At 43.8% G+C, this 18,348-nt stretch overlaps 1 protein-coding gene across 1 annotated transcript in view; it reads right to left on the reverse strand.

Moving 5' to 3' along the window:
- Positions 1–18,090, reverse strand: part of Sdk1 (sidekick cell adhesion molecule 1) — a 944,655-nt gene extending 926,565 nt beyond the window's left edge. Inside the window, exon 1 of the mRNA XM_087903322.1 lies at positions 17,593–18,090. Coding sequence (XP_087759448.1) covers positions 17,593–17,836 — 244 coding nt within the window. The 5' untranslated portion in view covers positions 17,837–18,090. The remainder of the gene's footprint in view (positions 1–17,592) is intronic.
- Positions 18,091–18,348: the final 258 nt, after the last annotated feature.

The following is an 18,348-nucleotide window of genomic DNA, read 5'->3' on the forward strand; positions in this document are numbered from 1 at the left end:
GGTCTAGCTAGCCAGGCTACTAGGCAAGTTCCAGGCCAATGGGAGATCCTGCCTGAAAAAAAAAAAAAAAAAAACTCCACAGGCAGACACATATGCACAAGTATGCAACCACATGCCCACACTTGTTACATGTATATGCATACAGAGAGAGAGAGAGAGAGAGAGAGAAAGAGAGAGAGAGAGAGATACAAGATACAGAAAAGGGACAATGTCCAAAGCATTAAGAATACTAAATAAAGCATATTAATACATTACATGTTATATTGTATAAAATATCCCATAATTTCCTTTCTCAACTGTTTTTGGACTGTCTTCTCACCTATTAGAACCATTTCTATATGTTCTGTCCTTTTAGATACCAACACAAAATAGTAGTCTTCTTATGTGTTGTAAGAGTCACTGTGAAAGAAGCCAGAAAAATGTAAAACCTCATTATCCTGGTCAGGGTGACCTGCTGTGGACACAGCAGGAACAGAGGATTCCAGCCAAACCAGTTTCTTCCCATCAGGAGGAAAAGAAGTCACAGTAGACTAGCACTCTCTAACTGGCGTGTGATAATCCAGAAACCATGTGAAATTTTGCTTTAAAGGGATGAGGGGTTGCCAGTAGTATCTCATGTGTGATTCACCTGAAACCCAAGAAATAGCAACATACAATGCAAAGGTAGTTAGAGTTAAAAAAATAAAAATAAACTCAAAAGACAGAAGAGATGAGAAGGCTCAATAGGTAAAGCATACACTGTGAGTGTGAAGACTGGAGTTTGGGTTCCCATCAACAACATAAAAGCCAAGTCTACCAACAATCCCATCTCTCAGGGGACAGAGACAGATCCTGGGGCCATGTTGGCTGCTGTACTAGCTCCTGTGTTAGGCAGGAGACCCTGGATGGTAAATGGAGATAGCAATCAAGGAAGACCAATATCAACCTTTGGTCCCCAGACACACATATACATGTAAATATGCATACATACACATGTGCACATACATACACATGCAAACAAGCATTCAAAAGAAATATAAACTCAAGCTTTGAGGCTAAATTATAACTTTAAAATTACTATAAAGGAGCTAAGCATAGTGGCACAAGCCTAAGGAAGGAAAATCTAGAGTTCAAGGTCAGCTTGAATTAATAGTGAGACCCTATCTCAAAAATTATCTAGAACTTACTATAAACTATGCATTGTCTCACAATCTTGATTAAGAGTCAGAGCTGCAGACCATCCATGGTGTCCAATGCATTATACTAGATTTCAACAAAGCTCAAAGTTAGGAGTTGGTGAGAAATCAGTAGAGGATGCTGTGAAGGACAACCCCCTCTTTCTATCTGGTCCATCACATTCCTACTTCCAAGTGATACTCTGAATCCTAAGGTTCCACTAGTTGCCCTGTGAAAGTCTTGATCTCCCTGATTCCATGCATCATACAAGCCTTCCAGTGAACCACATGCATGCCCACTAAACCATCTGCACCATAACAGAAAAAAAAAACTTCATCATCTCACATTATCTTTCTCACAGTGCAATTAACATCTGAATTAACTTCTACTCACAGTTATTAAATTGCAGTTTAATTTAGGCAAATTATGTACAGTTGCCAGCTCTGGTGGCTCATACCTGCAATTGTAGCTACTGGAGACTGAGGCAAGAGAAACCTGCCTGTGCTACAGGGCAAGTTCAAGTCAGTCTGGAAAACTTAGACTATACCTAAAAATTAAAAGTAAAGAAAAGACCTGGGAATATAGCTTTTTAAAAAAAAGAAAAAAAAACCGACTACATAAACTGAACTGAGGCACTTCTATTTCTACTGTAATGAGCTCAAGAGTTGTGAGCATCTGCTCAAAACATTAAGAGTCAACTGTATCATTTGCTGTATATAATGTATTTTGAAAGGATACAGTATAGAATGAAAAAAATGAGTTAATTACCATATACATTTTTCATACTTTTATGTGGTGAAAATATAATCTGCTATGGAATTTAAAAGGATAAAATATATTGTTGCCTGCTAGAATCACCGCATGTAACAGTGTTGCAAGCTATAGTTACTGCATTGCAACACAGTTGCTAGCTATGGGTCTCTTTAATGCATTACTCCTTTCAGCTAAAATGTATGTCCTTTAACCAACATCTCTATGACTCCACCTGCCCATCCAGTTCCACTACCCCTCACACTCAGTCATTTTATACTTTAGGAGTAGAAATGCTAATACAGTCATCCTTCAGTACCCAAGGTGATCAGTGCTAGAATTACCCCCACTCATCACCAGACATCAAAATCTACAGATACTCCAGACCCTTAGAGAAAATGATGTACTGCAAAAAGCTTCTTTCTTTTAAAAGATTTAAAATTCATATTTCTTATGAGTCCTAATACAGTAAAAATGCAATGTAACAAGGTCTTAATATTAAATTGTCTAAGAAATAAGGGGGATGTATGTGTGAATGTTTGGTAAATCCACAATTTTCCACCTGTGGTTGTGGCTGGTAGACTCCATGGATTTTGATTTGGCTGCTCATTAACAGTGGTACTCATTAACACTGATACTCATTAACTAAGGTACTCACTCTTGTAAACCACAAGGTGACCGGGTAAACTTAAAGTTGGTGTGGATACATTGTTTCCTATCATTTAGCTACTTGGAGCTCATGCTCCTGATTTCAAGTTCTTCATGAAATACAACTTTGAGTTGTTCCTCTAAATACTCTATGAATAATCTACTTTGTCTTTGTTTCACTCTTACACTTGAATTTTTTTTTATGGATACAGATCACTAGGTCAGTTGTTTTTCTCCCTCAACACTTTGAAGACACTTCATCATCTTCTATGATAAATACCTGCCATTTTAAGCATCTGCTTAGATTAGTTCTGTTTTCTTTTCTAATATTTCATCTACAGTTATCTATCTATGAAATTGTTTTTTTAATCTTTCCTGGGGCCCAATGTGTTTTTGGAATCCAAGAACTCATGAAAATTTTCTAGGAGCCTGGTAAGATGACTCAGCAAGAAAAGGCACTTACTGTGCAATCCTGATGACCTGGGTTCAATCCCAGAACCCAAATAATGATAGAAAGACAGAAAAGTTGTCCTCTAGTCTACACAAGTGCCATGGCCACCCGTCCACATACATCATATACAATAACAATTTTTAAAATCCTGTCCACTATATCTTCTAGTAGCATGTCCTATATTCTCTTTCTGAAAGCTCATGGGAGATGATATTGAATGTTCTCATTCTAAAGTTCATGAATCTTTACCACTCGTTTTCTGTCTCTATCCCTCAGTACTGCACTCCAACCAATTTCCTCAAATCTCCTTTAAAAAAAATCAATAGTTTTCTCTTCAATTATATCTACTTGGCTGTATAACCTATCCATTGATGTTACTTTTTAAAATTTAATGACCATAATTTTCATTTATAGAAGTCCTACTTGGTTCTTTCCCAAATCTGTTCTTCACTTTCTAATCTGTTCTTTCACTGTGGTCTGTTTTAATCTCTAGTAAATTCAAATAAAAGCATCTCTTTTAGGGGCCATACCATCCCTACCTCCTGACACGCCCTCTTCTATTTATAACATCTACGAGCTCTCCTTCACAGTGACCCATTTCCCGGTGTGGCTGAGATATGCCTGTACTGGAAGCTCATCTTTAGCATGAACTTTCTTCTGCAAGTGTCATGGCTTTTCATTTGCTCTACAAGATTGTTTCTCACTTTGGAGCACTCAATTATTTTCCATAGTTCTAAATCATACTTTGTGCTAATTTTTTGTTATACAAATTGCACTGTAAAAAATGCTAAATTTGACACATGCACATCCCAACTGTGAATTTCAGGTTTTGAGATGTTTTTTTCCTCCTAATTGTCACAACCCCCAGAAAACAGCAAGTTTCTGTGTACTTTCCCAAACTAAAAGGTAGGTTTTTTCAGTCTCTTAATAGATATCATAACCCTTTAAGATTTAATGCCAAGGGCCTCAACTCCATTTTCCAACATTATACAAATGTCAGGCAAGTCTTTTGCTCTCTTACAAAATACCCATCACTTCCACTACTCTGAACCCTTGGGTGCTGTCCCAGGTTTGAGGTTATAGACATCAAGTCCCCAGTATAGTCCTAGTACAAGCCAAGATTATGATTGATTGATTGTTTTTGTTATATTTTGCCTACAACTTCTCTGTATTTACAGCAGGGTAGATATTTAAGCTCCCTATGTCAGCTTTGGTAGTAATGTCTGCAAGCATTGGGATGTAAGAAATATAAAACTGAAGTAACATTACAAAGTTGCGATAATACTTCTCATTTAGCCATGACAACAACCCATATTTTATTCCCAGAATAAATATTTTTAACTTTCTTTTTATTTAGTCTTTGCATCTTTCCTGCCCACATCATGCCTGCCCACCCATCTGCCCCCACCCAAGATAAAACAAAATAAAATTTAAGAGAAAGGAAAGGGGGAGAGAAAAATTGAAAAAAATCTCATCATGGAAGCTGCAGAGTGACACAGTGACTCATAAGTCGACCCCTTTATCCATACATCTTTACATGCAATAGTTCAAGGCCCCTAGTCTCTGCTGCACCATCAATACTGGGCCCTCAATGAGACTCTTCCTGGACATCCTGTTGTAGCCCTGTGCCATAGAGATCCAGCAGTCCTGAGTCCGCAGTACCAACACACACACACACACACACACACACACATACACACCAGTGCTCCAGGCTCCAGAAGATCACAGATGGGGTGATCAGTCTTACAGCTCCCCCCATCTTCGCCACCAGAGTGAGCTCTCCCCCATTGCCTTGGCTAATTCACTCCTTGCAGCAATGAGCAAGGGTCAGGGCCAGTTCTCAGGCTTTCGTGTCCTCAGCGTCAGTTCTCGCTTACCTACATCTTCATGGCCAGCCCTACTGTGTTGCCCAGGTGAGCTGTAGCAGCCACTCCCGAGTGCTGCAGTTGATGAGGAGCACAGTGAACGTATTTCAAACTTAGAAAAAAATATGTATTCCCAAGGTGCTTTAGGATCATCTCCTCACTGTGCATTCCAAACACCCCACAGTTTTCCTTGAGTATTTTCCACAGTAAGAGAACAAACTCTCAACTCCACTTGGTCCTGGCATATTCATTCTGTGATCAACTTTGTGCTGTTAGAACCCAGCAATACTATCCTAGAAAAGATCCCCAATCCGCATCAAATCAACAAAGCCAGGAGACATTTCTTGGTATCCTTATCAGTCACATCTCTACCATAACACCATTCAGGGTGTTCTATGATAGTACCACTACCATGCCAACGGGTTATTATTTCTATATTATCACATCAGTTCCCATCACCGCACTCTTTCTCCTTGCGATTTATCTAGTAAACCACAGCAAAGCTACGATTAGTATAATGGCTCTTTAGTCATTCCAATTGTTCACAGTGCCACTCTGTACCGCAGAAACTCATTAATCCCCAATACTATGGAGCCAGGGAGTGAATGGAGTGTGATTCCTGTCTACTGAAGTGTAAATAGCAATAACAATGCCAACAAAGCAACACTTACTGACTGAATGCTATGTACTAAGTAAGACCTTAACACCTTCTATGTAACCATATCAACCGATCCTCACAACAGCTATATGAAAAGGGTAAAATTAACAATCCTTCAACACAACAAAACAAGATTTAAGGATGATTAAGGGCTTGGAGATGGCTCAGTTGGTAAGGTATTTCCTGCACAAACGTGAGGGGCTAAGTTTGTACTCCCTGAACCTATACAAAAAGCTAAGGATGGTGGCATGCAGCTATAATGCTAGTTCTGGAGAAGTGGATCCAGCTCACTAGCTAATCAGCACAGTCAAATGGTAAACACCAATCGGTTCAGTGAGTGACCATTTCAAAAAATTAAGAGGGAAAGTGATTGAGGAAGACACTCAACATTGACTTCTGACTTCCACAAGCATGTGTGCATACACAGGAACAGGTACGCAAGTGAACACATTGTGCTGGCTAGTTTTATGTGAACTTGACACAAAATAGAGCCATCTGGGAGAAGGGAACCTCAAGTGAGAAAATGCTTCCATAAGATCAGACTGTAGGAAGCCTGTAGGGCATTTTCTTAGTTAGTGATTGATGTGGGAGGGCCCAGTCCTTTGTGGGTGGTGTCACCTCTGGGCTGATGTTCTTGGGTGCTTTTGGTCATGGTGTTTTGTCACAGCAATAGAAACTCTAACTAGTAAACATGCACACACACAAGACTAAATAGCCCACCCAAGTAGCTGAGTCAGCTTTTGTTTCTGCCAAGGCCATTTTCCTAAGCAATAAGCTAGTGTCTCCATGAACAGCTATACCCAAAGTTTAAGTCACTCCTCTAATTCTGAGCTCAGCTTCTGAACCTTCAGGGAACCTCACACTAATGTGTTCAAAAGCTGGATCATGACCTCACTGCCCAAAGGTCCAAGCTCAGGAACAGCCATGTTCACCAACTGCTCTTCCTAAAAGAGGCCTGAATGTGACCTGTGACGCTTCCTCATTCATACTCCAATGTCCTACGCAGTTCCATTTTGTGCCCCCTAAATCCTAAACTATACTCATATCTCCAGTACTTAGGCCAAATCTGCTACTTCCTCCACCTCTACAGCTGCTGCTTCTCGATCTTCTATGGGCATCATTTTAGCTTCTTCCATGCAATCTTACTTTTGCAATACATGGAATGCTTTATCTCCCTTGAGATAATAATGAAAATATAAGCCTGACGCTGGCACAGTAGCACAGTAGTGCCTGTGGACAATCCCAACTCAGGAGGTTGGAGCAGATGAACTGCAAGTCCTAGATCAGCCTTGACTATATGGCAAGATCCTGTCACACACACACATACCAAGACAAAACAAAACAAAACAAAAAACAAACAACAACAACAAAAAAAAATCCTGATCATTTCGCAATTTCACATTTCTCAGGACCAAAGCTTTGAGTCAATCCTTATTTGAAGATCTGAACTAAAAATGTAAAGACTGACAGCAGCTAGCTCTCAGCTGTGCAGAGAAAACCATTTTCAATGACTCAAGATGACAATGGCACAGAAAGAAGGAGACACACGAAAGAGGCTGTACCTGAGGGTGTGAGTGGGTGGGCAGATATAGCTCTGCTACCATGACTCAAACCCAGAGCCTCATGCATACCAGCATTATTCTTGGGCTCTCATTCCTGACGGAAAGGTAAGTCTGGAACATGTCCAGGTCTGGCTAGGTGGCTAGGTGGCATCCTGCTAGGTACATTATGACTCCCTTGGAAGTATCCAATAAAATCTTTTTTATTTCTTTTCTTTTTTTTTTTTTTTGTCCTGAAGAAATTCGGGTTGAGTTTCTAGCTTGTACACAGGAGACTTGCCTAAGAAAAAGACTCTAAAAGAGTCTAAAAGGGATGACAGCCGCAGGGAGTGGGGATAAGCCTGTGAGGCAAACACAAAACATATTATACTTAAAGCAAAAGCACCATTATCCAGCAACTACACAAATATGTTCAACATTTACAAGCTCATGACCTCCTTTCAAAGGTGTTACAGAAAATGCTTTGGGGTAAGAGCCTTGCTTGTTTGTTTGTTTGTTTAATGTTCTGCGAATTATTGCTGCTTACACTGAGAGCTATGGAAAAGCTGAAAAAGAAGACAGAGCAGAAGCAAGGATGACACAGGGACAGAAAGGAACAAGCCACATCCCTGGAAGCTCATTTCTTTCAGGAATGGTTAGTACATGTGCTCATGTAAAATAAATAAAATCTTTTCCTGGCGACATGGCACCTCTATTCCATTTCCTGATTGTGATCTTATATTGCCAGGTATTATCAATTCATGATGGTTTTAGCCCAAAAATGCATATGTAAGTATACTGAGGGACGGTATGCCACAGAAATAAATAAAAATAATAAAGCTGTGGAAATAACTGCTTTCTATACAAACACCTTTTCTGTTGCCATCTGGTGGTTTGTGGACAAATTCGACGCTGCACCTTACAGAAGAGCTGAGTCAGGAATAATCTCAGTCTCTCCCGCATCTCACATACCACCTGGAGACAGGCAAGCTACAACTGCCCTTCAGTTTGAAAATGACTTTTTCCCCAAAAGAAAACCACCACACACACAAAGTAACTCTGGAAAAGGTCATTCCCACCTAAGTATGATCAGTTATACCTGTGTCATACAAAATCCCTTCCTAACCCAAACCCGACAAGTGTTCCCAGGCTCAGTAGCTAAATTACCACCACCTATTATTATCAGAAGGAACTACGTGCTGAAGTTCCCCCCAAATAGTCACATTCCTCCCAAAGCTCAAGCATTCTCTGGTTGCTACTATTTTTGCTTTTATTTTTATAAAGGCCATTCATCTTTGTAAAACTGAGCTTCCAGACGTCTCACAGTAAAGAATCAGGTGGAGTACATAGAAAGTTCTGAAGGAGAGAAAAGATAACAAAACACTGTACCTGAGAATAACGTTGACTAATAATTAGTTCCAGAGTCTCCTGTAGCCCATCATCTAAAAGCCCACATCCTCCGGAAGCAGCCCTGTCCATTTTAAAATAATAACTGTTTTGAAACACAGCAAAATCTAACTGGTGCGATGGCTCAGCAGGTAAGCATGTACTGTATAAGGCTGACAACCTAAGACTGATCCCTGGAAACCATAGTAGGAAGAGAGAACCCATTCCATAGTTTCTTCCGGCCTCCCTCCACTGACATGCTGAGCATAAACATGCCACCACACATGCACGTGTGCATGCAAATATATCGTATGTGGGATTCCTCTTTGCATGCTATGAATACAATTGGTTAGTTAATAAAGAAAACTGGCTTGGCCTGATAGGGCAAAAGAATAGAGGTAGTCAGGGAAAACTAAGCTGAATGCTGGGAGAAAGAAGGGCAGAGTCAGAGAGAAGCCATGTAGCCCCGCCAGAGACAGATGCTATTTATCTGTTTATCTTGCCGGTAAGCCACAAAGACATGGCGATACACAGATTACTAGAAATGGGTTAAATTAAGATGTAAGAGTTAGCCAATAAGAAGTTAGAGCTAGGGGGCTGGAGAGATGGCTCAGTGGCCCTGCTCTTCCAAAGGTCCTGAGTTCAATTCCCGGCAACCACATGGTGGCTCATAACCATTCGTAATGAGGTCTGGTGCCCTCTTCTGGCCTGCAGACATACACACAGACAGAATATTGTATAATAAATAAATAAATATTTTTTAAAAAAAAGAGTAGCCTTTTAAAAAAAAAAGAAGTTAGAGCTAATGGGCCAAGAAGTGTCTTAAAAAATATAGTTTCTGTGTGGTTATTTTGGTTCTGGGTGGCTGGGACGAAAAAGAAGCCTCCTCCTACATGTATCTGTGCACATATACACAATAATAATAAAAATTAAAATAAATAAAAACATTAAAATAAAAAACATTCATAAGGGGCTAGAGAGATGGCTCAGAAGTTAAGGGTACTTGCTGCTCTTCTAGGGGAACAGAATTCGGTTCCCAGCACCTATGTCAGAGGGCTCATAACCCTGTACCTCCAACTTCAAGTAACCCAATGCCCTCTTCTGGCCTCCAAGGGCACTTGCACACACATGGCATTCTCTCTCTCTGTCTCTCTCTGTCTCTCTGTCTGTCTCTCTCTCACACACACACATACACACAAATAAAAACTAAATTTTTTAAAACACTAAAGAAACCATAGTCTGACCAAATGTTTAATAAGCTAATTTTCACAAATCAGTCAATTAATAAATTTACTTGACTGACAGACAAGTCAGTTGTCAAGAACTTGAATTATTTAATTGATAGCTATTAACTTCTCTAGACACTGTATATCAATAGAAGGGCAGTTAATCCTGTTAAAAGTGAAAAGTTACTCTAGAGCTAATTTTAAGTAATTTTTAAATTACTGATGGTCACTGACCAGTAAATCTAAACATCCTCATGGCCATCATTAGTTCATCTCTGTTTAAATTTCTCACTGCATTAATTGCCACCCGATTTAGATTCGTCATGTCCTTTCTTCTTCCAGCCATTTAGATAAATACATGTCTCCTATTTTAAGAATATTTATTCCTCCAAACTTCAGGCTTACACTGATAAATTACGGCACTAATTTGTTTTACAGAACCTAAAATTTTGAGCATGAACCATTTTCGGGCTGTAGTAAATCTATCACACATTAGACAGCAGCACCGAAGGAGAAATATTGCATTGCACCAGTTGTCTCCAACACTATATATACACCCTGACAATGGTGAAGAGATAGGAAGCAGTTCCTAGGAGCTGAGACATATGGAGTTACAGAACCCAGACAGCGGGCACACCCGGAGACTCAAGGATATCAACACAGAAGAGGAGAGAATCAGAGCAGAATGACTCTGAACATCTACGCACTTACTAGTCTAAGCTCCCACCACCACCACCTTTCACAGGTGGGAAAATACACTCAGGAGAAGCTAGCAGGCTTCCCCACACTGCAAGGTGGTTTCAAATGGAGATAAAAGCCAGGGCTACAGATATTTAGCCCAACACCTTTTCTACCTACCACAGCCATGTTTCTACGAAAGTTTTAGAGAAATTATTCTCATTCCCACAAAGTGGGAAGATGAGGCCAAGCTGATGCCATAGTCTCTGGCTTTGGAGCTGCTTGTCATGCGTGAGTCAAACCTTGTACCTACCAGAATATCAAAGGTATAAAAACATACAGCAAGGTTCTGGAGTTCTTTATTTGTTGTTTTGTTTTGTTGTTTCATTTCGACAGAGTGGGGAGAGAAAGTTGCATTAATGTAAAAGCTGTAAAAGTGTGAGACCTGTAACCAGCAGGACAGACCAAAGAACAGACTTCTGCATTCCAGGGAGCCACTGAAAAGCTTATCATAGTGATTTGTATGTGTAACTATGGATGGCCAGAACAATGGTGCTGACAAAATACAATGCATATTAAAATTTTATTTTTAAATAATTCACTAACTATCTATAGCACACCTTTTGAACTATATCCAAAACCACCCTTGGCTTTACTCAACTGCCAAGCATGGGACTCATGGGGTCATCTCTCTCAAGACCATTTTTGCTTAGAAAATCCAAAGTCAGAGCCTACACAAATCTCAATGCTCCTCCTTCCCCTGTGTCCATTCCACGACATGATTATAGTAAGAAGATATCACTAACCTGACTTCTGCGACCCCCAGCCACGGTCAGATGGAGGCAGTGAAGTGCCGTACAACCTAAAACTCCAATCCCATGTGGCAACCAAGACCCAAGCGCTCTGAGAAGAGAAACCTAAAACTCAGTTAACTGCAAAGCCTGTATCACGTAGACACCAGCCTCACTGGCAGTGTCCACTTTGTCTGAAGCCAGTATTTAGGATACAGGACTTCCCAGCTGGGTACAATCCCAGCAGGTGGCTGAACTTAACTGTTTGCTGTTAGAGAACACACATGCTACTGCAAAGCAGTAACTAAAAGATCTACTGGTGCCTTACAGTCTCCACCTCTATAAGTCTTAAATTCAGTGCACATTAAAGTAGAAAAAAGAATTTTTCAAATGTTCTCCAAAAAAAAACAAAACAAAACAAAAAAACTGGCATGTTTATTCCTGGTGGTCCACCCTGGCATGGCAGCATACTGTCCACTTCACTGGAGTTCAAGTTATAGCGTAGGAAGGAAAATGAGTGGAAGGGAGGCAATACCAAAGTGGGAAAAACTAGTTTATTAGGGGACAGGGTTTGAATACAGAAGATGGTGTGTACATTTCTCTTCTCGGTCCTCAGAATTCTCTAATATGATTCTATTGGCTCATGATCATGACTGTGAGGTAAACTGAGTCACGGTCAGGTCGGTCCACAGACTATTTAGAGTTTCACCCATCATCTTTCTGCACTATGGATCAGAGTGCTCCTATTGTCTTCTTTCATTCCAAAGGCACAGGCTCCTGGGAGACCTAAGCTATGTTCACAGATGCTGGATCTGGCTTTTCTTTCAGGCTCTACCAGCACTCCTTCTGGAGCCTTGAGCAAATCAGTTAGCACCTCTATATCGAGATTCCTCACAGATAACAGAACAAAGTGCTACCTTCTCCCAAGAGTTGTTCTGATCTGTGAGATGGCTCAGTGGGCAAGGGTGTTTGCTTCAACCTGACAGCCTGAGGTCAATTCCTGGGGCCCTCATGGTAGAAGGAGAGAAACATGCCTCACAAGCTGTCTTCTGTCCTCCACACTGGTGCTGTACTACATGTACACGCACATACAAATGTTTTTCTAAAAGACAGGGGTGTGTGAAGAAACTCATCCTTAGTTCATAAGGGACCATTAAGGTGGGTTACATGCAGGCCTCATAGAAAGGGACAATGAGTTACCCAACCAAGTGATGAGCGGCCCTCTGTTAAATGTGCAGGGGTCTGGGGAGAGTCTATTCAGCCTCTAGTGAAGCAAGGTGGTCTGGAACCCATGCTCAGGTCTCAATTCAAACTACAGAATTAAGGAAGTGGTTCAGAGGGTAAGAGGAAGAGGGGACACAAAGCACATCTGGATTAATGGAAAACAATAGGAGCTTAAAGGGAGACTAGACATGCAGTGACCTCAATTAACACTGCTTTGTTATTTCTCCATCAAACAAGTGGCAGAAAGACAATTAGCAGACTTCACCCCCGGCTGGGAAATGGCATGAAGAAAGTGGCTCAGACCACAGGAAAACAGGGTAAGAGTCCCAGTAAATTCAGTGAGATTATGGGATTTGAAACACAAGGATAGAAACAAAATAGAATATGATAATCTCACATGTAGAACCCCTTTCTTTTTTAAAAAAAAATTATGTATGGGTGTACATGTGCACCACATGCATGCAGTGCCCTCTAAGGCCTGACGAGGATATCAGTTACAGATGGTTGTGAGCAGCCAGCCATGTGTGCTCTTAACCACTGAGTCATACAGTACACAGAACCCTCTTTCTTCTGAAACCTAGCAGGTCTGGGGTGAAGCCTAGACAACTGTATTCCTGAAATTTCACTAGCGATAAATTGGGTATGGTGGTACACGTCACAGAGTCCAAGAACTTGGGTTGTAGAAACCAAAGGAAGTTCAAGGTCATCCTTACGTACACAGTGAGTTTGTATGGGGAGCCTGGGTCACAGGAAACCCTGTCATATAAATAAATGACACTAGTGATTCTAATGCAATCCTAGGGGTAGCACAAGTCAGGAGCTGAACAGTTTCATTAGCAAGGAACACAAACGGTTGCATAGAAAGGACTTATGCAGGGTTTGAGCAAACCAGATCCATAAAAGCTACTAGGATCTGAAGGCTTGGGGACAAGATTAAAGGAGGGGATGGAGTCACCCAGAACAGTGGTTCCCAAACCTGACTAATCATCAGAACCAACTGGGGAGTCTGGAGATTCTACTGCTTAGGTCAAACCTCAAGTCAACAAAGTCTAGAAGTATACTTCTGCCTCAAAGCTCCCAGAGGATTCTAGTGTGCAGCCAAGCTGTGAAACACTGGCCTAGGGAAGTTTCCAGAAATCAGCTGGTAACTGGAGTGAGACAACAAAGCAATGTAGCCAGGGATTCTTAAATGGCAATGGACATGAGAGAGACACCTGGAAAGCTTGGTGGTTCACTCGAAATGAGCTGGCCCCGCATACCCTCAAATGTCCACCTGATTCTAATGTGCACCAGGAAACAACATTTTATTTTTTGAAACAGAAGCTCTCTCTGAAACCAGAGCTTAGCAATTCTGCTAACCTGATTGGCCAAGCAGCTCCAAGGGATCTCCCCCACTTCAGTGCCCAGGGTCATCAGGACTGTTAAGTGGGTCCTATGGATCTGAATTCAGCTCTTCATGTTTGCCCAGCAAGCATTTTATCAACGGAGCCATCTCCTCAGCTCCAGATAGACAGAATTCTCCATCCCAAGATACCCGGTCCCTCTGATGCATCCCTTGCCTCAGAAGCTCTCTTTCTGAACCACTCATACTTGGTGCACAGCATAATGAAAGCATGTGTTGCCACTTCTCTTCCATAACTAACAACTTGGAGGTTTAGGAATCCAGACGAGTCATGAACAATTAAACACACACCAATAAGCAGAGTATATTTCCATGTACAGAGAAGAAACTGCAGTACGTACTGAAGTTATACTTATAAGATCCAAACCTGGTACTTCACGTCATGGCCAGAAATAGATTCCTGCTTGTAACTTCGGCCATACATATATAACTTTTACTAAACATGTTGTCTGCTAGAAATCAACACCAAGCTGACCCATAGACTTATTCTAAGAGGAAAAGTCTACAGAGGAATTAGGAACAGCCTTAGATAGATACACAGTATCAATATGGCATTATGACAGTTTCAACTTAGTGGTAACTGTTCCATGCAAAATGTTACATTTTATCTGATAAGATTCTAGAGAATGCATTCCTGTGCATATGACCAACTCATCATCTCATCAGAAATCTCAACAGCGCACCGGAATTTTCATTTTCAAGATACATGAGGTTTTGTCAAATGGTGACATCTCCTCTGTAATATGAATTTCCAATATAATATAAAATGATGGATATATTACACATTTCACATAGCACAAAGAACAGAAACCTGTCGATGAATTTAAAATTTGTGACAACCTATTTGAAATTTTACACTAAAAGGTCTGCATACTTTCTTGCACCACATAAATCTGAAACAGGTGCCTGTGCTTTTATTGGCAAGAAGTAAATAAAGGATTCCTCTCTTTGAAAAGTATGGCTTTTACCTTAGTACATGTATTTATAAAAATTAATGATTTTTCACTAACTGCAATTGTGAAAGGACAACGCTTTACATGGCCTGCAAGATGCAGCTGAGAAAGTCTGATACAGTGCGAACAAGGGCTCTAGCGGATCTTTCCCACTGTTCAAAGTGGTGCGCCAATCTTCAAACGTACAGGTGACTGCCAAGTGAAAGTCACTTTCATTTTTGAGACGAGAAACTGAACTCCATCTCTGAAGGTCGTCCTAAGTGATCTCGATTTCTTCACTTGAACCTGGCTACTCTCACAAACTAGATTCCATTTTACACAATCAGTAAACGCTTTTCCTTCTGGATAACATCCTTAGATAAAAGGTGGCACCAAAAAAGGTGAAATGAGTATATTAGGTGTGAAGGGGTTAAAGTAATCAGAAACACACGGTGATTTGTTTCCATATAGAAAACAAGAAAGCGCATTTATTAAAACCTAAGGGAAGCAGGGCTGACACTCAGATAACATTAGATAAGCTCAAATAAAATATTAAGTTATAAGGCTCTTGTTAAGCTATCTCATTGTAATTTTAAAGTCAGACTTTTAAGTATTGCATTGAAATCACTGGGCTTTTTACCACACATAACTCACTGGCACATAGAACACAAAACAGAGCTATTCATAATGTAAGTATAAAGTTCCTATTCCCTTCGATCTCCAAATACTCAGCACCTTATTTTGGTAAGCTTCCAGGATAAAAGCAATGAACTCGGAAGTTAATTTTTCTAAACTACCAAGAGCAAAACCAGGTTCACCAATCAGTTTTAAAGACTCCATCAAAAGTCATGTTAACACGATTATGTCTGCTTTTTCTGTTTTTAGACCAGCGACCTCCCAGGGCAAGAGGAAGCTGACTGGCACACGTATGCTTCAGGTTTAAGCAGGGGAAATCCAGATTTAGGAGGGAAAGCTCTTTCCGGAGAGATTCCATCTCCACTTGCAAAAGGTCACCTGAAATCCGCAGATCCCCTTTCCTTATTTTAGAGAACACCTCTGTGCTCCAAACTGAAGCCAACCGAGGGAGAAAAACAAAGCCCGGAGGCAAAGCTGTGGGCTCCCAAAGTTTTGCTCCACCGAGTACGAGGCACCCACTTGGGGTGAGGCATCAGGATTGGAAGGGGGGCAGCCCTTGAGAGGGGGGAAGGGCGGCTGGTGGTGACTGGCACTTGATATTTGAAGTCCACCGCGGTTGTCACTCATCGTTAACAAGATTCGGCGGTGCAGACTCAGATACGAATCAGCTCGTGTTTAATCAGTGCAATAGGACGCGCTGGGCGTTCTTTGAAGCCATGGTGGCTGGGGCTCAACTTTAAAGGTTCTTCCGGGGCTCCAATTTAAAAAAAAACTAGAAGAAGAAAGAGAAAGAAAATGCAACACACAACACAGGGCGCATTCTCCGGCGACTCAGTGTCAGCGCGCTCCGATCGCTGCGCGGAACAGAAGCACACCGCTTTAACCCTTTTGCTGCCTCCAGACCTAGTGACCCACAGTCCTGATTCAGAGGGTGGGAGACCCTAAAGGCTCGCAACGTTCCCAGCGCTGCGCCGAGGGGCACCCACAACCCCGAGGTCACTCCAGGCCGCACCCACAAAGTCTACCCTGGAAGATCCACCCCAGGCGGCGCGCACCCCCAGAGTGCACCCCAAAGCTGTCCACTTCAAGCAGCGCCCATCTGGAGTCCGTCCAAAATGCCAACACTCCCAGGGTCCATGTCAGGGTTATCTACGCCAGTAGCGTCCATCACCAAAGTACACCCCCAAAGATACCTAGCCACAGAGTACTCCAGGCTGAACGCACCCCACAGGATCCAGCCCACGAGTGTCAACCCTAAAGTCCACCGGGAATATGTACTCATATAATCTAGGGGGTGACCATTCAAACAGCCCATCCCAGGGGTGTGCGCTCTGTATTTCACACACCCACGGCCTAGCCCAGATGCAGCCATTTCTAAAGTCCACCCCGGGGATGTCCATTCCTAATACAGCCCGTGCCAGGTGGCACCCACTCCAGGGGCGTGTATCCCCGCAGCCCAGCCGAGGGGAATGCATCCTTACTTCACCCCAGGGGTGTCACCCCAAGACTGGGCGACCCTAAAGCTCAGTCCTGAAGTATCCACCTGCAAAGTCACCTCAAGTATGACCACCCATAACATAGTTCATCCCAAAGGTGTCACCCTAAGGTTATGCAGCCCTGAAACTCAGCTCGAAGGTATCTGCTCATAACATAGCCCATTCCAGACGGCGCTCACAAAGTACACCACAGGATGTCACCCCAAGATTATTCACCCCTGAAGCCCAGCCCATAGATGTCCACTTGCAAAGTCATCTCGGAGATATCCACTCAAAATATAGACCAGGAGGGGCCCACAAAGTCCACCCCAGGGGTGTCACCCAAGATTGTGTACTCCTAAACCTCAGTCCAGAGGTGCCCACCTGCAAAGTCACCTCGGGGATGACCACTCATATTTTAGTACACCCTAAAGGTTGTGACCCTAAGACTCGGCAGCCCTGCAACTCAGCCCAGAGGTGTCCACCCACAACACAGTCTATCCCAGGTGGTACCTACAAAGTACACCCCAGGGTGTCACCCCAAGATCGTACAGCCATGAAGCCCAGCCCATAGGTGTCCACTTGCAAAGTCACCTCAGAGATATCCATCCCTAATATAGACCAGGTGGCGCCCACAAAGTTCACCCCTGGGGTGTCACCCCGGGGCAGCGCGAGCTCCAAGAGTTCACCCCGGGATTGCGCACCCCTAAAGCCCACCCCGGGTAGCGCCCACCAAGTCCACCTCGGGGGTGTCACCCCGGCCAGGCCCGCACCTACCTTGCGCCAGCGCCCGCAGCAAGTGCAGCTGGAGCAACAGCAGCGCCCACAGCCCGCGGCCCAGCCTCAACTTTGCAGCCCGCCGGCCCGCGCCCGGCTCGGGGGTCTGGGGCGCCGCTCGCAGCCCGGGGCTCTCGGGATCGCAGTGGTAGCCGGTCCCGCTCCTCCGCGGCCGCCCGGGCCCCGCACGCTCAGGGGGCGCCGCGCCACCGCCGCCCGCCACCGAGGGCCGGGCGCGGGCCATGCCGCGGAGCCGCCACCCCCGGGCGCCGCGGGACGGGCAGGGCGGGCGGGAGCGCGCAGACCCGCTGTGGCAGCGGCGGGCGCGGAGGGGCGGCGTCCGGGCTCCGATGAACAGCGAGACGGAGCCGAGGAGAAGTTGTCAGCAAGCGGGGAAATGCCCGGCACGTCGCCCTGGCTCCTCGCAGCCGCGCAGCGCCGGGCCCGCAGCGCTCTCTGAGGGGAGCTGAGCAGAACGCCTCTGCCGCCGCCGCCGCCGCCGCCCCCGCCCGGCGCTGTGGAGAAAGTGCGCCCGCCCGCGCGCCGGCTCTCGCCTCGGCCGCCGCCGCGACCGCCGCGCCCCATTCACAGCCCGGCCGCACGCGCCGCCCGCGCCCGCCGCCCGCCTCTGATTGGCCGAGCCCCGCGGCTCTCGCGCCCGGGACCCGCCCCCACGGTGCTCGCTTGTTTTCAAACTCGCCGCGCCCGCCCGCCTGCAATTTCGTGCCGGGGCCCAGAGTGACTTCCCGCGCCCGC

This window comes from Myodes glareolus, chromosome 2, assembly GCF_982192425.1.
Source record: "Myodes glareolus chromosome 2, mMyoGla1.1, whole genome shotgun sequence".
NCBI classification, from domain to species: Eukaryota; Metazoa; Chordata; class Mammalia; order Rodentia; family Cricetidae; genus Myodes; species Myodes glareolus.